This window comes from Pseudopodoces humilis, chromosome 2 (genome assembly GCF_049639895.1).
Source record: "Pseudopodoces humilis isolate 2021_Gansu_Grassland_sample_001 chromosome 2, ASM4963989v1, whole genome shotgun sequence".
Classification (NCBI taxonomy): Eukaryota; Metazoa; Chordata; class Aves; order Passeriformes; family Paridae; genus Pseudopodoces; species Pseudopodoces humilis.
Window position 1 is genome coordinate 14,541,067 of NC_142201.1, and position 26,346 is coordinate 14,567,412.

Sequence of the window (26,346 nt, forward strand, 5' to 3'; positions counted from 1 at the left end):
ACTGTTAAGGAAACACAGAGTAATGTTACTTTCTGTTTGTTTCCTTCTATTCTGTATTTAGTTTCACTGTAGTGGAAGCCAGTAGCAACCACTTGAAAGTTGACTCACATCATGTTCGTTTTTTGGGGTTTTTTTTTAAATGGCTTTCTGAGGCAGTGTAAATTTCTAGTGTGAAGAAGGCCTTGAGAGAACTGTGTGCTTAGAAGAGGAAATCATGTCTTGAGACTTTTATTTAGACCCTGCTGCAGTATAAGTTCAGAAAAGGGAGCTTTCCAAGCTTATAAATAGCAGAAATAAAATGTAGGCAGTAGAGTACAGCTGTAACTGGAAGGAAGACCCCACCATTGCAGCTGGGGAGTTGACCGTCTGTACTTGCGTGACAGTTGTTAAGGAATGGAAGAAAGGAGAGGGGGACCCAAGTATTCTAGCATCTCATTTATTTTCAGTTCATCACTTGGGACAAATGTTTTCACGAAGTACCAGGGAATGATCAAACAATTCAGTACCAGATGGAATGGCTGGCTTCTCTTCCAGTTTACTGCAAGGTGACATCCATCATCTGATGTAATTAGTGCAGTTGGTGGAGAATAGAGATCTCTTTCTACAGTGTGTACGACTTGTATTTTAATTCAGATAGATAGTGAGGCTTGATTACCTCTGAATATAATTTGTATTTCTATATATGTATACATATGTATGTGTATTTCTATGTATCATTTGCTTTTCTATAAAAAGCTTAGGTTTTGTATTTTAACTGCATTTGCAGAAAGAACACTGTTTAGATTGAAATAACAAACATTCAGCAGTTATGTCAGAAAGGAAACTACAGATTTGTGGGCAACCGCTCCTCATACATCTTGCTCCCAAACAAGTATTACCAACAAACTAAAGTTGGATATCATTTGAGTTCCTTTTAGTTTAAAACAGAGTTCTTTTATGTCTACCTTTTATGGACTGAAGAGTAACTGAGCCCTGAGAAAATGCCAAGTCTGGGAATATTCTCTTGGTATCAGGAATGTGAAGTTGTGGTTTGGGGTTTGTTTTGTTTTTTAGAGGGTGCTCAAAATAACCACTGGAAAGTTGGTTGCATAATAATTGCATTGCATTCAGAAATAATAAATTTTGTTTGTGTGTAGAGAGCAAGTTAATATATTTTCTTCTTTTCTTGCTCTTGTTGAGTTTTGTAATGCTTTTAAAGCAATATAGAGTCATGGAAGTGTTTGGGTTGTGGAAGGAACTGTAAAGGTCAGCTAATTCTAACCCACTTACCCAGGGCAGGGATGCCTCCCACTAGATCAGATTGCTCAAGGCCTTATCCAGCCTGGCTTTGAACACAGCCAGGGTTGGGGCATCTACAGCCTCCCTGGGCAGCCTATTCCAGTATCTCACCATCCTCACAGTAAAGAATTTCTTCCCAATACCCGATCTGAATTTCCCTTCTTTCAGTTTATACTTTTTACTCCCTGTCCTATCGCTACAGTTCTTGATGAAGGATCCCCCTCTTGCTTCCCTATCGGCCCCCTTCAGATTCTGGAATGTTGCTATGGGGTCTCCATGCAAACTTCTCTCCTCTAGGCTGAACAGCCCCAACTTTCTCAGCCTGCCTTCATAGGAAAGGTGCTCATACCATCTTCATGGCCCTCCTCTGGACTTGCTCCAAAAGTTCCATTTCCTTCCTATGTCCACCTGATTACTTTGCATCCCTGAAGGCAGTAGGTAAAAAAGTTTTGAGAACGTTGTTTCACGTGTTTTTGACTTTCCCAGGATTACCAGTGAGCAAATAGCTAAAACAGATAAGCAGAAATGAATCAAAATATCTGAAGTAATGTGTACTTGGCAGTCTGTTTTGCTGAGCTGTTCTGTTCCTCCCTTGGGATTCTCCAAGATTCAGTGGGTGGTTTAAGTAGTATGTAATCCAACTGATCACATACTAATTTAAAAGATAAAACCAAAAATGTCCAGCAGCAATTTATTCCTTTGACAAGTAAAAGGAAACAGTATTTCTTTCAGACTCTGTAAAGATTCAGCTGGGAGTCAATGATAGCATTTTCTCCTGAAAAGACAGAAGTTCCAGTTATTAGATGGAGTACTCAGCATGCCTATGCACACACACATGCAAAATTTTGGCTTTCTTAAAATGGAAACAGGCACCTAAATTTAGAGGACATCTTGGATTTGTCTTGGGTGTTCTAAAACTATTCTTAAAACTATATTCTTCACATTAAAGTATCTTTTTTCACTCCCTGATTTTAAAAGTTGCATGTTCTATGCATTATTCCAAATCACATGCTGGAGTTTTTTAATATATACAGACTCTCACACACATTCTCAGGATTTCTTATGTGCAACTCATTTCCAACTTTGTAATATTTTGAAAAAAAAAAGAAGAATTGTCAGTCTGGGAGAAGCATGTGTTAGAACGTGGTGACCTGGGTGGACAGTTGCTTTGCATTTATATACAGTACTGAAATGATCAGAGGCAAAAGGATACTTTCAGTACTAATTTCTGCATATAAATTTTGCAGAATGCTTGAAAAACTTAAAAATTAGTGTTTCAGAAACACAGTTTTAGAACTCTGGCTCTACTAACTTATCACTCTAACTCATTAGTTCACATTTTGGTGCTTATAGATGAAAGGAAAGACTGGAGTGAGGAATACATACTCTTAGAGGAAAATCTTCGAATATCCTGAGGTGGAAGCGACTCTTCAAGGTCATTGAAGTTCAGCTGCTGGTCTTGCACAGCACCATTCCTAAGAGTCATTTTGTGCCCAAGAGCATTATCCAAATGGTGCTGTGGCCGAATCCAGGCTGGTGCTGTGGCCACTTCCCTGGGGAGCCTGTTCCAGTGCCCAACCACCCTCTGGATGAAGAACATTTCCTTATTATTCAAACTAAACCTTCTCTGACACAACTTGAGGCCATTCCTTCAGGTCCTGCCACTGGATAGGTTAGAGAATATTTAAGCTAACAGAGTGTACTTAAGTCTGTAGGCCTTGATGGAGTGCACATGAGTTTTGAGAGACCTGGCAGCTCTCATTGTGAGGCCAGCTTGATTATTTTCTAATTATCATGATGGCTGGGAGAGGTGACTGAGGACTCAAAGAAAGCAAATGTCAACTCCAGTCTTCAAAAAGGGCAAGAAGGAGGAGCCAGGAAACTATAGGTTAGTCAGCCAGGCCTTAATCCCCAGGAAAATCACGGAGAAACTAAGTGTTTCAGTATACATGGAGGACAAAAAGGTAGCTGGGGTTATTCAGTTATCCACAATGGTGAAATGATGTTTGACCAGCCTGACGGGAGGGTATAAAGAGCTTTTTTTCAGTGCTGCCCAGTGGCAGTACCAAAGGCAATGAGTAAAAAGGGAAATCAAGGAGTTTCTGTCTGAACATCAGGAAACACTTTTTCACTGTCAGGCTGGCTGAGCCCTGGCACAGGCTGCAGAACGAGGTTGTCACCCTCCATGGAGGTATTCAGGTCCTGGGCAGCTGGCTCTGGGTGGCCCTGCTTGAGCAGAGGGTTTAGGGTTAGACATGATGATCTCCAGAGGTCCCTTTCAATGGCAACCAGTCTGCAATTCTGTGAAACAGGTCTAAGAGTTCCTCATTAAATTGATGAAAAGGATTCTCAGATTTATTTTATTCACTGTAACCCACAGAAGAAATAGAAAATGAATAAGAAGTTAAAATTGTAGATAGTATATTGCTTTATGTTAACTAACAGTCAGTTATGTGTTAACTTAGAGTAGATTGGATTACATGTAATGCCTAGATAGCTCTTCAGATGACATTAACAAGAATGCAGGTTTTTTACTTTCTTGATGCTGGTAAGTTCTGAAATTCTTTCCTTGTTTGGCAAGGAGTTTCACTTTTCAGGAGATTTTCAAATTCAGTGCAGAAAACACTGAATTAAGTGCAGAGCACAAGAAGATAAGATTCACTGCTGCTTAGAGCTTTCTGGTGACCAGTTTCTCACAGAAGAGGAAAGGATGAAGACGGGGCAGTTTTTATAGGATAGACTCTCCTTGAGAAGAGTGGCAGAATACTTTCTTCATCAGAATTTTGTCAGTGGCAGGCAGAGCCTGCTGCTGAAGTGGGGTGGAGAGTGTTGTTTTGTGTGAAAATGTCCTGAGTCTCTCACTGTCTTAAAACGTGAGCATTAGCATTGCTGCTGCAGCATAGTGGTCCTCATTCAAGTGTTAAAAAGGAGGTCTTTCCAAAGACATCTGGTCCATTTGATGCACTCTAGGTGTGCTTTAAGATGACTAAATTCTTAGAAGGTTGGTTTCCATTAATTGGTTGTGAATCTGGAACAGAAATATGAATGCAATAATATAGGCCAGAGAGGAAAAGCTTGGGAATTGCTAACTTCTGTCAACTCTATTATTGTCTGGATCCTGATGCTTCGCTAAAAGTTTAAGCTACGTTGTTCAGTTGTTACTGGACTGTAAGGTGTAACAAAGAGCTATCTGTCTTAATTATGCAAATAGCATTGCTAAGTGGTTTTTGGCCTGTATTTGGCATCGGCTTGTTCAGTGGGTTCAGTGGCACTGGTATTTTTTCAGCATATTGTGAATTTGTAAATATTTGTAAACCATTAATCTAAATTTATTCCTCTGTTTTCCTCTGCCAGGAAGAAGGAAGTATTAAAGAAATTGCAATAACTCACCATGTAAAGGAAGGACATGAGAAAGCAGACCCTTCACAGTTCGAACTTCTGAAAGTACTAGGACAAGGATCCTTTGGAAAGGTTGGTAACTGAACTCTTGTAGAACCAATTATTCAGGAATATAGCATTGAATACTGGTTGTGAAATATTTAGAACAGCCACGGTTTTGCATTAAGGCAATGTTGCAAGTGAAAACTGCTTTCTAAATTAGTGCTAACTAGGCACTGTAATTGTGGCATATATTTTTGAAGCAGTAATTTTTTTTTATATGTTAGCATGATATGTGGGTTTAAAAGTTGAATAAAAAAATGGCTTGATATGAAGTAATTGGGTATTTACTGTTAAAATGGAATGTCATTCTTCTTTAACTACCACTCTATCTGAGAGGGTGCAGATTGAAAGTTTTTTTTGGTAAGTATTGTTGCTTGCTAATGGTAGGACATTACCAGTACAGGAGTTGTTTTTTGTAGCATGTTGCAATTGTAATGAAAAAATTTTAGGCAATAATGGCCACTGAAGTAAATGTGATACACCCCAGTCATGTTCATTATTTTTCATAATTTGCTTAAGGTGCAACGTACCTTGATATTTATCTGAACATCTGTTAAAGACTCAGTGTTTCTAGCATTTCATGAGTACTGCGATCTCACTAAGCATAATTTTTTTAAACTTTTAGTAGCTGTCCAAACCCAACTTGAAAGCAAAACATTAAGTTCACATGGCAAGACAGATCATCAAGACTGAATAGAATATGTGGGGCAAGACAGCAGAGCATTTACATCAATTTTCAGCCTTAATTGCAGTTCTGAATGTGATGTTAAGGTCTAGCATGTGAAAAACCCACCTTAGATACAGAGGAAAATTAGAAAAATAGGTCCAATTGTCTTTTCATGGTAGTAAGTTACTGTTAGTCACATTATTGTTCCAGTTAAGTTTGGAAATCTAAGTGCTTAGGAACTATAAAATTTTGTATTCATACTAGTAAGAATTCACCTGATTTCAAAGGTTTGTTTTAATCCAGAATCATAACAAAGTTTTTATTTGGAAATCTTCAGATCACGAGAAGTAAATCATTCAAGGGTAAGGAGAAGTAAGCTAATAAATGATCATTTCACCATTCACTTTTATTGATAATACTAAATTCAGCACTTTAATGGGCGAGAGAAAAGGGAATGTGAGTTTAAAAAAATCAAAAATAATGTACTGTCTAGCTGACTCAAATTTCTGTAAAATGCCAATCTTGTCCTCAGTTGTCTTAGCCTTTATGCAAAAATCATCAATATTTTTTTAAAAACCATAAATCATTTTGTTCTAATAATTTGTGAAGATGTCACTGTTCCATATTTAGTTCAAAGAAAGTAAATCTTTGTGCTTCTTAAGGTCTCCTGATGATGATCTGGTACTCTCTGGATGATGCAAGGGATGTTAACATAAGTGAGAACTGGGCATAAAACCAGACATCAAACTGATTTCATATAACATGTTTAACTTCCTAATGTACCACATGTGTCTGTACATATCCATAGCGAGAAAACCTGTGACAGTTTGGTTTATTTATTTATTTTAATTTCTAAATCTAAAATTAGTCTCTACTGGAATTACTTTTGTGTTAAGGGTATTAGAAACAATGCCAGGCAAGAAATTCCATGTACTGAAGAAGGAAATGAAACACCCTTTTGTTGAGGTTGGTTTTTCTTTATTGGTACATGCAACACTAGGATATTTTTTTAATTTATTTAATTATACATTGATTTATATAGGTTTCTCGATCAAATTTTGTTCACCTTTATTGTCATATCTGAAAATTATTTTATTAGCACATTTGCTGTGCCACCCTATGAATTTCAAGAATATAAAACTAGAGATTAATTTTAAAAAGCTGATTTTTGTGTTTCCAATTTGGATGAATTTCTCAGAGAATCCTTTTTTTTTTTTACTCACTGAAATTAATTTGGCAGAGTATCTTGAATTAACCTTTTAGATTATGAAATAAAGGAATAGGAGGAAAGAAATAAAAGGAGGTTTGGTTTTTCAGAATCTACAGCTGTCAAATAGAGTTGCATTGAAATCATAGTGACTACTCAAATTTTGTAGCAAAATACATTAATTTGACTTGCTTTTATTTTGTTTTAAAAATTCTTTATAATTTTTAATGCAGGTCTTCCTTGTCAAAAAAATCTCAGGATCAGATGCTAGACAGCTTTATGCAATGAAGGTATTGAAAAAGGCCACCTTGAAAGGTAAGCATTGTTTAGAAAAATGGAAGAGAAATAAAAAAGATAAATCAGGGACATTATACCAAAACCTAATCTTTACACAGGTGCTGCTCTACAGATTGTGTCTTAGAGCTTTCTTCTCTGAAATGGGAAGTAGCAGAATACATTGTTTTGTCTTGTAAACCTGGAAGGATTAAGGATTAACAATGCAATATTGGTAGAGAGGACAGCATTCCACTTTCCTTCTGTGATGGTGGGTTAATAGAGCGGTTGTGTTACATCTGCCACCTGACTTGCTCTTGAGCTGTTATTTGAAACTTAATATCCTTCCGTTTTTCCTTTGCTGTGTGTCACCAAGGATACAGTTAATGCCTTTTGCTCAGTTTATAATTAGGTCATGGTATTTAAAAGTGCATTCGTTATATTGGCTGTTTTATTCTAGAAGTTCTTAAGCACATGACTTAAAGTCTTTTTTTTTTGGAACAGATATGTACAGTACATTTGCCCCAAACTCTTGACACATGATCTCGGTGTAGAATGTATTTTATAAAATCTTGTATTTTATAAAAAATCTTTGTGTTTTATAAAATCAATTTACTTGATCAAAAATGAACTGTGAATTTTTCTGTTTCTTGAGTGGTTTTGATCTCAAATGCTGTCAGTAGCAAAATAAGTCTAATCCTGAACAATCTCAATTCTGTCTCAGAGAATTCTGTAAGAAAAAAGAAACAAGGTATTTTTTACCATAGATGAAAATGAAAGTAATCTTTTTCACTAATACCGTAACCAAATTGTATGCTTGTCCTTTTATGCCATTGTTTAATAGTTTTGTCTATGTGAAGTTCTTCTAATTCACGACTGTACTGAAACTGAAATGATAATTTTGGGATAGATCCAACAGCTTGTAGTGCTTTACCTATGTTATAAATTATTATATTATTTTATCGTAAAATATTTATAGAATGATGGTGGGAACAAAAACGTAGGATTATGAACTTCTGATGACATGTTGACATTTTTTCACTTAAGATCTAGTGCTGAATGTCACAGATCTTACACTTAAAACTATCATCGAGGGTGTGTTTTTGAACAGTTTCCTATATTTTGATTCCTTTGTGTTTTGTGGCACGTGTCATTCTCATTAATTACTTCCTATTTTTCTGAATTTGATTTCCATTCATTTAAGGTACATTAATACCCTCAGCAGCCTTTCATTCCCCAGCCTGTTAATAGCTCAGGACTTGTCAAAGGTCACTCAGCAGTTGCTTTTTTTAAGATGTTTGAGGGCTTCTCTTCATCACCTTTTGATTGCAGTTTAATCTTGTGTAAAAATTCCAGTCCAAGCTGTGGTTCTAGTTTTGCCTACAGATGGGAGAGACTGATAAATACAGAAACTGGGAGCATGACTTTTAGTTGGGAAAGGAGACACACTGAGGCACTAAGAATTCAAGGATGCAAAAGGTGTGAGCAGAAAGGTGACACCATCAGGAGGATGCCACGGTTCTCAACACTTTGTTTCTGGATTATCAGATGCTTTTCATGCACTGCTTGCTTATGATTAGTGTTTTAGGAAGAATAGAGTTGAAAGCAAATTAAGGTTACTGTTGAAACTTCAATATGAAATTAAATGGAATTAATTCTATTTTCCAAAATTGCAACTTTTTATATATATATATAATACTATAGTTTTAAATAATGCACTATATTACTTGATTTGCCTTTGTGTTTCTTTAACTCTTTCAAATCTATTTCACAAAGTTATTTTTGTGCTCTATAATTAAAGATAAAAAGACCACACTTGAAAACAGTGTACCTGATCCACAAATCAAAATTAGAGAATATTTTCATAAAAATGCAGCTGTATTAGCCAGAACACACTGGTGTAACTATACAGTCCAACTTTTTCATGTTTAGAGCAGATCCAAGAATATATATACACATATAATTTTGTTTACTGCAGAGACTAGTTTATTAATACACTCTGATAGAAGGTGTTATCGCTCAGTGCCCCTTTCTGATGTGGAGAGAGAAACAGAGCCAAAACATTGCTAGAGCATCTGGAATCAAATATGTTAAGAAAAACCAGTGCTTCCAGTAGAACGCATGTGGAAATTACAGTCAAGCAAAAATCAGATGTCAAGTCAAATAATGGCTTATGCAGATGTCTGAATTGAGCTCAGTTCTTTACACTTTTTTTGCTTGTGGTTTTGTTAAGTCCATAATTTCCATGTAACTGTTGCATCACTGCAGGCACTTGAAAGTCTCGTAAAGTTATTTCTCACCTGAACCTGCCTAAAAAAACCGAAGAATATTCTGAATTTCAGTCTTGTAATTCAGATGAACTGCTGAAACAGTTAAGCTGCACAACTGTCTTGTGACATTTTAATGGCTTTAGATGCAAAGGTCACCATTCAAATGTGATGTTTGCTCTGTATTTGAGCACTTATTTCATGAGGATCCATTTTTAGGACTGTGTTCTGCAGGCAGATGGAAACTTCATAGTTGTATTCATTCGTTCATGAAAACATATCTATGTAACTTTTTCATAAGTACTTGTAATATTGCAAATGCCTGTTTCTGGGAAAAGATAGATAAATGCCTAAACAGAATTTTGCTTCTTGTTCTTTTTTTTTATTTTCTGCCTTATGTTTTAATATCTAAGAACTCTGGCTTGTTAACTGTACAAGGAATGCCATCAACTTAAACTTTGGATGTGACTTCATTGCTCTGGGGTGCTTCTTTCAGGAAGATACATCACTTACGAAAGGAGCAGTAAGAAAATGTAGAATAGAGGGAAAGAGGAAAACACAGCACCTTAAACCACTGAAAGCGAACTTTGATAGCTCCTCCCCTGTGCAGAGTTCCAAATTTTGTCTGTGTCCTGGCTGATGCAGAGCTTCAGATACGAAGCAAGCCCTGACTGGAGCTGGCAGGAGAGTTGTGGAGAACAGCTGAAGCAGGTGCTGTGCTCAGCTGACTGCTCTGCCTATATTCCTGCATTGCTGGCATGTGGTGCTCGCTTGGGTTTAATCTCTGGTGGCACTGGGACACTTACATGTCCCATTCAGAGCAGCCATGGAGAGACAGCACAGACAGCTTGAGCAGCAACTGCTTCTAATGTCTGATCTATTCCACCATCCACATTTACTCTCAGTAAGTGTCCTTAAAATCAAAAATATAATCTGAAGTATACACTACATTGAACCAATAGTATTTTAATTTTAAGTTCATAATAAAGGAAATGAAAAAAAAACCCCTTCCAAATTGTAAAGGACTTAATATTTTATTAGTGTCAGTTATTTTATGAGTTAAGCCAATATAAATATCTTTATGATAGTATTTTATTTATACTGTGTTTGTTTTGCTCTGACTTGAATTCTCTATGCTTTTCAGTAGCAGAATGTTTTCTATACATAGTTGTAGCAGTTTTGCTGTAATGTTTAAAAGGTTAACTAAGGATAAAGCAGACTGAATGAAGGGTGGCTGTTTTCTCATGTGCTTTTGTTAAATTTATTTGCCTAGTGTTAGGTTTTGTCAATAGCAAAAACTGAAGCAAATCAAAACATATAAAGATACTTACCAGAAATAAATGTGGAATGAATTCTCTCAGTTCTCAGCTGTGTACAGTATAATGACCTGCAGACAATTATAATATTACAGGACACAATGGGAAGTACATCAGGAAACATATGAGAAATACTGAAATATTTTTTAAATCTTGCACACATTCTGTTGTAGTTCGAGATCGGGTTCGGACAAAAATGGAACGTGATATCCTAGTAGAAGTTAACCATCCTTTTATTGTCAAGTTACATTATGGTGAGTTGCAGAAAAATTCATTTTCATAGCATGAAAATGTGTGTTTGTCAAGTTTTTAACATTTGCTTTGTGGTTCTGAAAATCATAGAACTTGAGTGTGTTAAGTCTCAATTGTGCAAAGACTTGCTCTGTAATAATTCTTGTGTAAAAGCACAACTGACTTCCTGCAGTGGTAAATTTTTATGGCACTAAGACTCTGTAGCCCTTTATGTTATTAAAAGCATTTATCTATTAAGAACTAGCCATTATTTTCCAAAACCTCTAATCTTTTGTGTGACATACATTTTTAAAGTTACTTCTTACAGTTACTTTGTTGATTCTATAGAAAATGTATGCAATGGCATTAATTCAACTTGCATTGAAATTGGTGGAAATTAGCCTTTTAATTTTAATAGTTTGAGCACCTGTAACAGAATACTTATGTGTTAAGGGGAGAGGATATCAGTACTTCTAACATGTGAAAAAGAAGGGGAGTTTCTGTTTCGGTTTGGTTTGGGGTTTTTTCATATTTTTCTTTTAGGGTTTTTTTTTTTTTCCTACAGTTAAACCTCATGTCTCTCACTTTCTAATGTGGCTTAACTCATGTGCCTTTCACTATTTTATTTGCCATTCTTTTGCAAACTACAGTAAATGTCCCTGTTAAGCTGAGTTTCTAGAGATTTTTAAAGGTTCATTAGTTACTAGTTTGCCCTTTTAAAGCTGGCTTCTTACTTTAAAATCTGGAACGAAATGCTGGCTAACCTAAGTTTATTTTTAAGGAATTTTATTGGTGATTTGCTTTACTTTCATATAGCATACATAGGAATTACTTGGTCCATGGTAGAGGATCAGTTACCTAATTCATTTCACTGTGTTTTCCCATAAAGGAGAAAGAGAAATTAATTTTAATAATGAAAATAAGGATGGACTATTTGGTATATTGTTTTTCTGATCATGGATAAAGTTAGGTGATATTTAATTTTTTTAATTTATCTTTTCAGCTTTTCAAACAGAAGGGAAGCTGTATCTTATTTTGGATTTTCTCAGGGGAGGAGACTTGTTTACACGTTTATCCAAAGAGGTACACTTTTTAAATTTGAAAAATTGTCTGTTGATAGAATTTGACTGTAAAGTGTCTGTATTAGTAGAGTTTACATTTTAAATTCCGTTTTTGTGGAATAAAATTTTAATCTCTTTTTAACCAGCTTCATTTTTTGTTTGGTTGGGGTTTTTTGCACCATCACTTCGTGCAAAGGCTGATGGCAATTTACATTAATTCTGAAAAAAGTCGTAGACAAGCAGTCTTTCTGTGCTGCTTTTTATGCCTGGCCTAATTTTCTTCTGTTGCTACCGTGTTTAAATATAAGACTCTGAACCTGGATTTATATAAAGTAAATTTATGTCTAGTTTTAACGCCCAGAATTCAGGGACAGAGAAGATACTCTTTTTTTAATCCATGAACACAAAATTGCATTATGTGCAAATATTTAAAAAGAGAATTGTATTCAACTTATTTTATTAATTTCCAAAAAGTGAATGCTTTGCCTCTGTTATAATGGTAATATGTCTTATAGATATAGGAAATAATAACTTTGAAGAGTTTCATTACCTCAATTTAATTTGATTATAGTTCCTAAAATAAATGTTAGCATCTAATAGATCACTATATTTTTAAAAAAATTGTTTTCCATTACTCATGTTCAAAAACTCACAGCAAATATCTCTTAGGAGAGACACTATATCCAGTGTGTATCTTGTAGCCTGGACTTGCAGTTGTAGCTGCTTTCCATATTCTTTTGCTACAACAGTATCTGGGTCACCACTTCAAAGGTATTGTTGTTAAGAGGAGACTAGAATGGAATTTACTTTGTATGTAGATGTACATTACTTCTGTGTTGACCACATAAATTATAAATTTACATTTATTTTGATGATGCTGTTTCAAGTTACCCTTTGTTGTTTGTTTTGCCACAGATAACTAATAAGTTATTAGTGCTCTAAAATTGAGATACTTTTCTCTTTAAGTTCATAGTTCATTATTGATTCCCCAAAAAGAATGTATATTGGTGATTCCTGCTGATGATTTCTTAGTCTTGAGCTGCTCATATTATATAAAATTTAACATGGTTAGATGACCAATATTCATTATAGGTACCTGAATCTAAGCAAAGTGTTCATAACTGGTGAGTGAAACAGGCATGCTGGATGCTGTTAATGTCATCCTCATACCACCACTCCATGTGATTTTGAGATAGTTCAGATGAACTACAAGTTGTTGCTTTTTTCCTATTGACTACAATGGGAAAGATGATTAATTCAAAGCTAGATGTCTATACTGCAGATGATAAGGTTAGTAAAGATGAGTCCCATGCAACAGTTTTAAAGAATGTAGTGTGGGTGTATTATCCCCCTCATGGGATCTTTTATTATTTGAGCTTTTAAATGTTTCTTATAGAGATTTCCTTTCTTGAATATGCCTGCACTAAATATTGGCTCTTTCGTAGAAGTAACATCAGCAACAACCTTTTGTACAAGCTTCAGTATCGCTTTCTCTCATGAAACTACTAAGGAGGAAACATATTCTCCATTCTTAACTCTTGTTTAAATAATATTCAGTTTTGCTCCTTATTGCCATTTCTTTTTTCTGGGTCTATATGCTTTATCTTAGGTATCCATCTTAGATTCTAAAAACAAAGCAGATAAAATAATTGAGTTGTAACTGAAATAAAATAAAATCATGCAGGTTCTGGTTTTAGTTTTACCTGTTTCTGCAGTCTCAGAAGAGTTGAATTGTAATATATTCTGTCACGGATCACAACAGTTGATATATTGGTACAATATGTTCATTTCAATGCAAGTTAACAGAGTGTAGTTTATCTTCCAAATCCAAAAAGTGGGATTGCTACCTGGGATCCTCCCTGTGCTCCTATGCATGCTGTTCACGTAGTTTACTCCTTGATCTGCCTTTTCTACAGTTGTATCTCAGACTGCACCTTGAGGCTTTTACCATCGCTGTAACTTCTTTCTCAAAATCCCTAGAAACACTCTTTCCAAAACCAAGATACATATACTTTTCTTCTCTCTTACTTCATGGAGGAAATTCATGAAGGCGTTTGGACTTCTTTGGTCCATTTGTTGTCTGCAAATGAAATGGTCCCATCCAACCAAGACATTCTTTAAGTGCTTCTGAAATATTTCAGTTTCACTACAACATATCTCTCTGTTTTCTTGAACAATCAGAAACAGATAATCTCCCAGTTTTCAGAAAGAATAATGCCTTTAAAAGTTCTTTGTCAAGCATATCCAAGTATTTAAAGTATGTAATAGTGTGGGTTATAAAATATCTAGTTTTTGTGTAACCAAGAAATTTTAATTTTCTAGTGTTTTGTGTAGAAATGAATTCAAGTATTGTAAGAAACCCTTCTGAAAAACCCTGTTGTTGTTTAGTTGGTGCTGGTGTGACCTTTTCAGATTTCACATGTGAAATACATTGTTACTTTTTCAGGTGATGTTCACAGAAGATGATGTTAAATTTTATCTGGCAGAATTAGCACTTGCTTTAGACCATCTACATAGTCTTGGAATAATATACCGGGACCTGAAACCAGAAAAGTAAGTCTCCTATGTGAGAAATGCAGTGTATTAATTTCGTTTCTGTAGCACTTCTTCCTATGCACTTTTTCACAACTGTTGAACTTTGGTAATTTGCTATATAAATTGAACAGAGGGAGGTGAGGAAGGTTTATGAGCTAATTTATACAAGTTAGTTGTTAGGCACAGTCTGTCTTTCAGACAGTTTTTTCAGACTGTCTGGAAGTCTTTCTGTTCTTTCAGACATTTCTGGAAATGGGTTGGGGATCTTTGGGAATATTGGGCAGTCTTTTCTTCCCCTATAGTCCATGCCTGCTTCTCAACCTCATTCCCACACTTGTGCTCTACCGGGTTGTGCTTATCTTCAGAAATTAGAACAAGGATGTTGTCCCGGAAAAGAGCTGCCCTATCTCTGCATGGCCTCTTCTCTGGGCACGTCTTGTTCTTTCTCACAGTGTTATTACCAGCAATCCTTGCTTATTACTAGCAGTTCTTATCTGTTATTACCGACAATCTGTGGTTGGCCCCAGAGCCATATGACTTCCAGTGTTTGAGACATACATGTTAGCTAGCCCCTTATCTTCAGTGATTCTATGCCTTTGACACCACTTCCCACAGCATTCTTCTGGAGAAACTGGCTTCCCATGGTGTGGATGGGTGCATTCTTCACTGGGTAAAAAAACTGACTGGATGGCCCAGAGAGTGGTGGTAAATGGAATTACATCCAGCCAGGGGATGGTCACTAGAGGCGTTCCCCAGGGCTCTGTGTTGGCACCAGTCTTGTTTAGCTTCTTCATTGGTGATCTGGATGAGGGCATTGAGTGCTCCCTGAGCAAGCCCGCAGACAACACCAAGTTGTGTGGAAGTGTTGATCTGCTGTTGGGCAGGAAGACAGTGTTTGCATATGGCACTTGAGGACATGCTTTAATGGTTCCCACCATGGAAACTACTGCAGAGTGGAAGAGGAAGGGGATGGGGTCTGGGTCATGTCTTAGCCCCAGGATGAAATGCAGGTGGAGGAACTAAATCCACCGTGTAGGAGGTGTTACAAAATCCAGTTCTTGAATGCTTTGCAATGCAGTGATATTCAGTGGTGGTCAAGAACAGTTGGCATCTCGGGGAAGTGTGGCCTTTTTTGTGACTGAGGTGAAAAGGTGAAAGCCTAAGATGTGCTCTGAGTACAGTGGCTTTGGGTCCTATTCTTCGGTACAACATGAGAATATTTATTACTCAGTGTTACTTGAAATGATCGATAACTTTTGAAATAGTAATTACAAATTAATACCTGTTATGTAAGCATATGAAAACATAGTTGGTATAAGAGAAATAGAACTTTGCCTCTGTTTTTAACAATGATAATAGTGCTGCATGTGCTGCAGGTGGACAAAACTGTTACTGCATACTGAATTTCATCAAATAGTTGAATAAAACTCCAATAAACTTGTTTCATAATCTTAAAAATGAAAGAGTAGAAGAAGAAAATGTGTAATTTGAATGTATCTTCTAATAATTCATTTCCATGCATGTTTAATTCTCCCTGTCTTTGTGTATCCTCTACTGTTTGTTCCTAAATGTTGTCAGTATGTTGTCTGAAACAGCACTTAAAAGATATTTTAATTTGTTTTTTATATTATTTTTATTGTTTTTTAGCATCCTGCTTGATGAGGAAGGACATATCAAATTGACAGGTGAATAAAAGAGTTGCAATACTAGGATAACTTCTGTTCATTGTTAAGTCTTTGCATTTTGCTTTTGGTAAACCTATATGAGAAAATAAGTAATTTTAACGGATGGGTAATTTAGCTGTGGAAGCAAGTAGTGTAATTAGCTTGAAATAAATTAAATCTGTAAATATTCCAATATGATACCGCCTTTACAAGTATATCTGATGTTATGGACCTATGATAATGGGGGGAGGGAAGGAGAATCCTCTAATTCCCATATTAGTGTTCAGCTGTATATACGAATGATGAAAGCATAACACTTCATATTAAGGTGAAAATATCAACCATGAGAGGTTTTTTTAAAAAAATTACATTTGGAATTATTTTTTTTCCTTGCAGATTTTGGCTTAAGTAAGGAGTCAATTGATCATGAAAAAAAAGCCTACTCTTTCTGTGGAACAGTGGAATATATGGCCCCAGAAGTTGTTAACAGACGAGGCCATACACAGAGTGCAGACTGGTGGTCTTTTGGTGTTTTAATGGTAGGTTTCTGGTAAATGTAAATAATAGCAAAATTATGATTTGACAGGTCTGATAAAACAAATCAAGCACTGACCCCTAACGTGAGCTTTATATGAATTTTAACTACAAAGGAAGTCTAAAATGCGTGAAATTAATAACACCACAGAGTTTGATCAAGAACATGGACTAGGTATCATATCAACACCAATAATATGCTATATTTTTATTACCATTTAATTCAAATACTTTGTAGTAATTTGAATGTTATGGGGAACAAGAGAAGTACAGAAGTTTACAGAAAAATGCTGTACATTCCAAAGTGGGGAAGAAATTCATATTCACATTTTAAATTTGAATTTACATTCAAGAGGAAAAAGGAGATTGGTAACTTTCTAATTAGAGTCTACGGTGTCATTACAAGTTAGTGGAATAATGACAACTGTTGTTCTCACACATCAAAATTATCTAAATGACACTGAGCTGATCTGGGATATAGTTTCTCAGTTGCTTATGGTGTTTCTGCAAGGGGCAATTACTGTCAAGTTCCAGGGTCAGGGGAAATATATATATATGGAATTTGAATTGGAAAAGAATAATAGATCATGTTTGTATTTAAGGAATGCTTGAAAGACTTTTAATACTTAAAATATTTGTGTGCATTTTTGACATGGAAATTAAATAATTGTATAAATGCATTTCTTACTGCTTCTGCTACTTAACTGTAATAGTACAACTAATGTGTGTGCTTTATAGTACAAGAAGGACTCTTGTGTCTGAATATAGGTCATCCTATTGCTTTACAATGATTAGAATGCTGTTATGATCTGAAAACGGACTATGTAAAAGTAGCACCTGATAACTGAACTCTCTCCAGACAAGCACACACGTTCCTCACAACCACACATATTACTAAGAACAGTCAATTAAAAGATAATTACAGTGTAGTTTCAGAATATTTTTTGTTGATAACACAAACATAATTAAGCTTCAGCTTTAAGTTATAAAGCTGGAAAACATAATTTGGTGTTTATCACGTGGATGTGGTATAATTGAAAATTGCTGTAAGATATTAGCTGTGTCTGGGGTGGCTTTCACAGTCTTAAGTGCACTGCATGTTAAATACTTTGGCTTCTACTTTGAATGCAAAAATATGACCTTAAAAACCAAATTCTGTAAAGCAGTATATGAAATATAGTGCAGTTTTTCTAGGACATACTTTTGTTGCTTGTATTTATAGTTTGTAGTTTTCATAACCAATCTGTAAGTATCCACTTTTAACTCATACTTAATCTCTGAGCTGATCAAAAATTCAAGTGATGGTTGGTGTGGTGCAAGTACACAGTAGCTAGAGTGAACTGAAGCTATAGAAATGGAGACTTTAAAAATATTTCAACAAATTATTTGGCTTCTTGAGCTGCTAGACACAAAGTGTGCTTAAGCCATTGTTGAGAACTATATTCCAATTTGTTCTTTAAAACAGTGACAGTTTTAAGGAATGCCATACAAGTAAAAACATTAATTTAAAGTTTTTTGAAGCACTGAGGTACTCTCCTCCTGAAATAAAACATAAGTAGGGAAGGCCAATGTTGGCTTATTCTTTAAGTCTTATTGGCCTATTAATGTTGGAATATAGTATTAGGGAGGGGCGACAAAGAATACACGTTGAGCTGTTAATACAAATATGTGTCTTTATGACAAATTAGGAGCTTGCTAAAGAACCTGTATTTCATGTAAGTGTAAGTGGAGCAGTCCAAATTTACCTTTTTAAAAAGGTTTTAATTTTTTAAGTGCACCTTGTGAAGATCTTTCTAAACCACAAACAATTTTTTTTTCTTCTTATAGTTCTGGCTTATCCCTCTCACATCTTCCTGACAATTGTCTTAAGTGTTAAAGTTAAAAGTAGGCTTTTTTTGTGTTTGCATTATTATTAAATTTAATTTTTTAATATATCTGTACAAAATATTATCTAGAGTATAAAGTATCTACGCAGTAGTGAAGAGATGGCAGTAAGAAATTCAAATTTTATTTCAATAAAATGGTGTTTTAAAGAATACTGTTAGTGCAACTTCACGCTCCTATTGTAGGTCTACAAATACTATAGTCACACATGATTTATTCAAGTTATCCACATACATTTTTTATGTTTAGGAGGCTGAATGTTTGGGTCATACCAGAAAAGACGGGAATAGTGGGTTACCTTGTGTTCAGGATGACTGAAGTTTGCATTAGCTGTTCAGAGGATTCCTTTATAATTATTTGAATTTTGATGTCATTAACTGTATGCCATGAAATTGCATTGAACTAAATTATCTTGCAATCTTTAAACAAAAAAAAATCAGATTTCTGCCTAAGTGTTTGCTGCCATGACTGCTGCCTGACTTAGATCTTCACTGCCTCACTTAGATCCGATATCTCTGCAGTACGCAGGGATGCATGCAGTCCAACAGGAGTGCCTTTATATTTATCTATTTTTACTCAGTCACTTTCAGAACAAATCAGTATTTTAGCAGTGTCTGTTGCTTACTGCCAGGCACTGTAGAATGTGCATGCACGTACTGTGTAGCTCTTCCATGTTCCTTCAGGCTTTATTTCCACTGTATGCATATAGTAACCACTTTTCATCATGCATGTCTTTGTCAATCAGCTAACCTTTTCCCCTTCCCAATGAAGGCTATGTACATGCCAATTTTCAAAATTTTGACCTTTTTAAAAATTTCTGCATGAGGAGAAACCATCACTAACTTTTGAAAGGAAAACCTTTTTTCCTACCCTCTCCCCTTTGTTTAAAACTAAAAATACAGTTGTACAGATGAAGTTTTCCTAGAACAAACTTTTTAGGCAGAAATGAAACACAGAACATTATAGTTTAAGTTGTTCAGATAAAAGGATGTAAAGCAAGTTATCAATATATGAAAATATTTTGCAGCTTTAAAAATGGCAAAGGCTGCTCAATGTTCTTAGCAGTTGAAACTGTACAATGAAATTGTTTTGTGCAGACTTGATTGTTAACATGCATGAATTTTGGAAGGTTAAGATGCTAAGTAGTTTTGTCAAAAATTAGATTTTGTCCAGGTAATGTAATTGATGAAAGTTTTACTCTATACAGTTTGAAATGCTCACTGGTACTCTACCTTTCCAAGGGAAAGACAGAAAAGAAACCATGACTATGATTCTCAAGTGAGTACACTCTTATTTATATATCTCATCAGGTATTCTACAGGGATGCCCTCCGGGCTGCAATATCTAATTTCTACTCCTCCCTCATTTTCAAAGGTACTGGTAAATCCTCACTCCCTATTCCATATTATTAATTCCCTTTGCTGCCTATCTAATTTGCTTCACTATTCCTCCACCATACTAGGTACAAAGGATTTCATAGCAGCTCTTTAATCTGTAATAATAACTTCTCCAACCACATGATCTCTCCCATCTTATTTCCATAGTATTTTTTAACTTTCTTATCCTTTTTGATAACCTGTGCATTTTTCCTTTTTGGGTTGTTTTTTTTTTCCTTTGTTTTAGGTTTTTGGAGTTTTTTTGAGAAAGTGTTTTCACTCCTTATCCTTCTTTATTTTACCAGCTCCTCATCCTACCTCTTTATATTAATGGTGCTGCCAACAACTTGCCTCCCCAATACTCTTCCCTTCTGTACTCTCCTATGACTCGCCTAAGCTCCAGTTTTCCCCTTTGCTATTTTCAGCATAGATTTTGCATTAGGTCTATTGTGGGAATTGCTTTCCTTCATGCAGTTAATGTTCTTGTTTTTGCTAATGAAGGTCTGCTTTTTTCCTTGCCAATTCCCCATATATTCTCTAAACTAATACAACCTATGGCATAACAGCCCCATTTTTGGGACTGTAGCCAAACACTGTACAAACAAGTCTGTTTCCTCATATCATAGATTCACTTCTCTGTTTCTGTCTATTTTTAACTAATACCATTTTTTTCCATGGAAGCTCATAAGATTATCTTAGTTTTCTCATTTATTTTCTGCTTCATTGTTTATCATTGTTCTCAGTCCTGTTAACCACTTGTCTACCAATATATCAAAGCTGGAATTTCTTTTGCACTAACAGCCTGTTTTGAAAAATAAATATATGGAACTTTTTCATCTTTTCTCTATGTAATTAGAATGTGAAAACCACTAGAAGACACACTCTTTTTTTTTTTCCTGGTTTTTGCTTTCATAATGCATACATGTTATGTTATTCTTTGCCCTTGTTTTTCTTCTTCATCTTATTTGCAAATATACTTAGTGATTCTAGTTTCTTCTGCTGCCTCAGCACCATGCCAGATCAAATCTTCATGTTGTGATTATTCAATGTCTTTTAACTAAAAAGTTCTATCTATTCACAGCAAGCATAAACTCCTTCTGACTACCTCCTATTTACAAGAAGCTAGTCTGAGATAGTTCTGCTGCACTCTCGTTTCAGGAGCCATGCATTTTTTTCTATCTGTGTCTCATGAGTCACATCTTTCTCTCCTTCTCTTTGCCTGCGTGTGACTCTGCTCTGTTCCTCAACAGTCTTTTCACTGCTGCTATAAATATCTTCTGTATTCAGCTGCCATGTAGAATATCCTTGCATTTCTCCAGGTAATCGATGTTCATAGTCATTCATAGCCCAGAGAGCAGTGCTGAATGGAGTGAAATCCAGCTGATTTGGCCGGTCACAAGTGGTGTTCCCAAGGGGCCAGTCCTGTTTAACATCTTTATCAACAAACTGGGCAATGGGCTTGAGTCAGTTTGCAGGTGCCCCCAACCTGGATTAGAGGGAATATGGATCTGCTGGGGGTTAGGAAGGCTCTTCAGTGGGATCTGGACAGGCTGAGTCAATGGGATGAGGCTAATAGGATGAGGTTCTGTGGGGCTAAGTGCCAGGTCCTACACTTGGGTCACAACAGCCTAAGGGAACATACCAGGCTTAGGAAAGAGTGGCTGCAAAGTTGCCTGGCAGAAAAGCACCAGGGAATGTTGGTCAACAAGTGCTGAACGTGAGCCAGGTGTGCCCAGGTGGCCAAGAAGCCAATGGCAGCCTGGTCTCCGTTAGCACCAGGGCAGTGATTATCCCCCTGTACTCAGCGCTGGTGATGCCACACCTCAGATGCTGTGCCAAGTTTTGGGCTTCTCACTGTGAGGACATTGAGGTGCTAGAGGAAGTCGAGAGAAGAGCAATGGAGCCAGTAAAGGGTCTGGAGCACAGATCCTGCGAGGAGCCACTGAGGGATTTGGGTTTGTTTATTCTGGGGAATGCTCAGGGGAGGCCTTGTCACTCTACAGCCACCTGAAAGGAGACTGTAGCCAGGTCGGGGGTTGGTCTCTTCTCCATAGTAAGAAGCAACAGGATGAGAAGAAATGACCTCAAGTTGTGCTATGGGAGGTTTAGATGGATATTGGGGAAAAAATTCTTCATTGAAAGCATTGGAACAGGCTGCCCAGGGTCACCATCCCTGGAGGTTTTTTTAAAAAGATGTGGCACATAGGAATATGGTTTAGTGGTGGACTGGGTGGTGCTGGCTTAATGGTTAGACTTAATAATCTTAAAGGTCTTCTCCAACTTAAGCAATTACAGGTTTCTAAGATTCTGTAATTACTTCCAGAATTCATTTGAGAATGTATCTCTTAATGCCCTTTCCAATTTCTTTTTTTACCTTCTAGTCTTTGCAGTTGTTAATGGTTTCAAATAGCTGCACAGAAAGTGTTCTATGATACATAGACATTTTACCCTCTTTTAATGTTTCCTATGCTTATGAGTATTATCTTGCATAGAAGTGTTTTTCTTTTGTTTATATAAGCAGCTGAAAACCAGAAGATATTTTAAAGTGTTTTCTGATAAGTTCACACTTTTTTTCTGGTCTATGTTTTCTTTTTATTTTGCACATACCTAGTATATTTTTTCCTTAAATTTTTCATAAAACTTTAAAACGTACAGGTGTGAATGTCAATTCTGGTTTTCATAGTGTATATTTATGGTATATTGCTTTTCTTACCTTCTGTTCCTAAAAATCCACAGAAAATGCATTCTTCTTACAACTAATTTTTTGGGGGGTTCTTTATTTCTCACATCATTATCAAGTTTTTGTTTATTCTTGTGCTTTTACCTTAAAACTGGGAAACCAGCAGCTTAAAGAAATCATAAGTTGCAGCAGCAAAGTTAAATTTTTAAACATCTTTCTCCTTTGCTTAAGAGGTATGCCTTCATATAGAATTTTCTCATTGTCCATCAGGAATGTCAGAAAAAAATTGCTGTCACTCATGTAATTGCATAATATAGGAACTCTGAGGACCTGGCAATTGGCTTTCCTTCTCTGTCATGTGCCTGATACAGGAGTTTGTGAAAGGTGGTGGTGCATGCCAGTCAGGAAGAATTGGATGCCCATTTCTCCTCCCCATTGGTGGCTTTGATCTGTCTGTAGTATGTTACTGAAGAGGCCAAAGAAGCCAGAGTTTTTCAGATTTTCCTCCTCCCTGCCCTAGCTTTTTAATGCTGAAAGGATTGGAAAAATTAGTAAATTCTAGTTTTAAAGTAATGAATAGTGAATCAGTGGCAGCACGTATGCGCTTACTTGTAAGTTGACACGGAGCTGAATATCGACAAATACCTGGAATGCACAACGAATCAGGTTCTGCTTGAAAAACAGAGCTTGTGTCATGGACTGTTACAGAAAAACACAAGCTACAGGTTGAATTAGTAATGAATAGGAGGGAATTATATCCCTCCTTACTATTATAGTTACAAGAAAAAGTAAGCCCTGGTAACAATGAGAGAATGGAGGCTCAATGTTAAATGGAGAGGAAAAAATATGACAAGGATTACAAAACAAAATTAAATAAAAGAAGTACAAAAACATAAATCTTACTGACAAATTGTGAAAGTATTATTTGGAACAGACTGGGGAGGGGGGCAAAAAGAAAAAGAGAATTGATTTTTTTTTTATTATTTTTATTTTTTTATTTTTTTTTACCAGCTAATCCCAAAAGATCTGTCCTGCCTTAATTCAGTTTCAGTATTCTAGTTTGTTTCCTGGGTCATCTTGGTGTGTGTCATAGTGTAATACTTTTCGTAGCCCTTCTATTATATAATTATCAGAATGTTTTGTTTGGTATCATTTGCTAGTAGCTGAACCTATAAGTGGATCAAAGCATATTGTGAAAATTTACAAGTTTATAAACTGCTATCCTCAAGCTATTCTTTACATGTTTTTCTACCTTATCCTGTACTTAAGTTTCTGAGTCATTACTGAAAATAATATACTACTCAAAAAAACCAAAATTAACTAAAAACCCAAACATGTTTACATGACTGACAGCACTTTTGCTCTGTGTCTGATGTCTGAAGGCACTTTCTCAGTGATGCTACTTCATTTATTATGGACTTGCTGAATGGCAAAGGACAGGGGAAATGCAGAGTTAATTCTTATTTAGATGTGTTTGTATACTATTAATTCTTTTTATTCTCTAGGGCCAAACTTGGAATGCCCCAGTTCTTGAGTCTTGAAGCACAGAGTCTCCTGCGAATGCTCTTCAAAAGAAATCCAGCAAACAGATTAGGTAAAGTTTTTAGGAGAATATTTCAGATTTGATCATAGTATTCATAACATCAGTGATTAATAAACTTACTAGAATTCTGTTTCCTGTGTAAAACAGGCTTTAAAGTAAGAACGTAATTTGCCCTTCAAGTGATCACCAAAGTATTATCATTTCTGCTAGTCATACATCTAAAATTAATGCAGAAAGAATAAGAAATATGATTTTGCTAACTATTCCTTTGACCAAGAAGAAAATAATTCATAGACGTTTTTCTTCCTTATAAAAGGAGCAGGTCCAGATGGAGTAGAAGAAATTAAGAGGCATGCATTCTTTTCCAAAATAGATTGGAATGTGAGTATCTAATTAAAACTCAATCAGTAAATTTCTTGGTTAAGTCTTTTATGGTATCATATAACTTTTCCATTTACAATGTGTCCCTTCTCTTCAGAAATTGTACCGGAGAGAAATTCATCCTCCTTTTAAACCTGCAACTGGCAGACCTGAAGATACATTTTATTTTGACCCTGAGTTTACAGCAAAAACTCCAAAAGGTAAAGAGATATGAATGAATTTACATATTTAAAATACAGAATTTGAATTTCAAATGTTTTCATTTAGAAATAGTTGTCTTTACAAATCCAAGGTGCTACCAAAATTTCAGTATTTAAGCTCATATCTACATGTTAAAAACTGCTTGTAAATAGATGATGTATTTTTCAGATTCGCCTGGTATTCCACCCAGTGCTAATGCACATCAACTTTTTCGGGGATTTAGTTTTGTAGCTATTGCATCAGATGATGAAAGCCAAGCAATGCAGACAGTTGGAGTGCATTCAATTGTCCAGGTGAGTACATCTAATAACAAAAATCAGTGTTGTCTCTTGTGGATGGATTGTTTCCTTGTCACAGAATTAAGTAGCATGACAAAATCATTGTCATCTTTTATACAAGAAAAGTAAAGATCAGATTATTTTTATCCAAACAAAATCACTGAAGGTACAGGACCTGTTTAATTACTGAGCAGCTACAGGTCCAAATAGGCTTCAACCTAAAATGAAAACATTCTACCATCTGTGCTGTATTAACTCTTTAATGTCAAGCCATAACTATAAGGTGGAGTGGAATGACAGATATATTGATTTATTGTTTTTTTTCCCCATAGATGAAAATGTCAGTTGACTCCTGCAATGCAGTAGTAGGAGGCACTGGAGTATGATTGTGAATGGTATCTGGATGTTCTGGACTGCTCTGCATCTTGGCATCCATGATCCAGGACATATTCTGTCCCTCCCAAGCCACTTGATTTGCTACTCTGTGCTATTTTGAGACTGATTTCAGTGTACATGCAAGTCAGTGTTACAGTGCACACTCAAGCTTTCTTGATGTATTTGAATGACTCCAGTAGTGTCCTGCATTAATAATTGTGAGGCTGGCACCTGGAAGAGGAGACCTCTGCAGAAATTGTATTTCTGTCTCCTCTCTCTGCTTTTAATAATTCTAATTACTGAGTCATGAAAACCAACTCATGATCTAAATTGTGTTGAAAACTTCTTAATGTATAGGTAGGAATAAAATGGTGTGGTGTATGATTTGGTTTATTTGTATTTTTCACTGCACTGGTGATTTGCAAATGTCTGAGAAAATTTTTAAAAGCAGTTTATACAGAACATGAATAGCCCTTGTATTTCTTTAACACTCTTACGTCTAGAATTGTTGCATCGTGGCTTTCTACACATTACTGTTTCATGTGTAATAACATTTTTTTAAAATATAACTTTAGATACTTTTTTATTCTCAATAAGCTTTCTGATTTGATATATGCATCAGAATTATTTCTGATCCTGGTATCTTGCTAGAAGTTTCTGCAAAGCTTCTCTGTGCTGCTTCATTCCCACAGTTTTGTAGATGGCATTATTGCTCTTTGTATATGATTTCCTTGTCTTGTAAAGGTTTCTCTGCTGCCTTTCCTCTGTGCCCCTCAACAACTTCCTCACTCCTATTTCCTCTTTTCTGTGCTGCAGGATACCCAGATGGTTTCCTGCAAATGCTTTGCATCCTTTGCACAAACTCCATACACTAGAACACCATTTCCTTCCTTTACAAGAGTGAGCACTTGTCCTCCTTTCAGCTTTTTATTTCTGTGAAAGGATTTTTGACTGCCATTCCATGCAATTCCAGCCAATCTTGATTCCATTCAGTATGTCTGAATTTTTCAGCTGGCATTGTCTATTCAGATAATAAAAACATTGATACTTCTTTACCATTGTTGTATCAGTATTTTATCTTGAAGTCTTCTGATTTTCTTTGATTTGGAGTTTGTATTTTTAAATTAGTAAAGCAGCAATCAGAAAAATAATGT

General features: G+C 35.8%; 1 protein-coding gene across 3 annotated transcripts in view; it reads left to right on the forward strand.

Moving 5' to 3' along the window:
- The window catches only part of RPS6KA3 (ribosomal protein S6 kinase A3), a 73,997-nt gene that overhangs the window by 30,066 nt on the left and 17,585 nt on the right, over positions 1-26,346 (forward strand). For all 3 annotated transcript variants that reach the window (XM_005516682.3, XM_014249687.2, XM_005516681.3), the window contains 12 exons: positions 4,633-4,749; positions 6,827-6,908; positions 10,623-10,703; positions 11,684-11,763; positions 14,188-14,294; positions 15,924-15,961; positions 16,337-16,479; positions 19,566-19,636; positions 23,920-24,008; positions 24,274-24,338; positions 24,436-24,538; positions 24,708-24,832. In XM_005516682.3, coding sequence (XP_005516739.1) covers positions 4,633-4,749; positions 6,827-6,908; positions 10,623-10,703; positions 11,684-11,763; positions 14,188-14,294; positions 15,924-15,961; positions 16,337-16,479; positions 19,566-19,636; positions 23,920-24,008; positions 24,274-24,338; positions 24,436-24,538; positions 24,708-24,832 — 1,101 coding nt within the window. The remainder of the gene's footprint in view (positions 1-4,632; positions 4,750-6,826; positions 6,909-10,622; positions 10,704-11,683; positions 11,764-14,187; positions 14,295-15,923; positions 15,962-16,336; positions 16,480-19,565; positions 19,637-23,919; positions 24,009-24,273; positions 24,339-24,435; positions 24,539-24,707; positions 24,833-26,346) is intronic.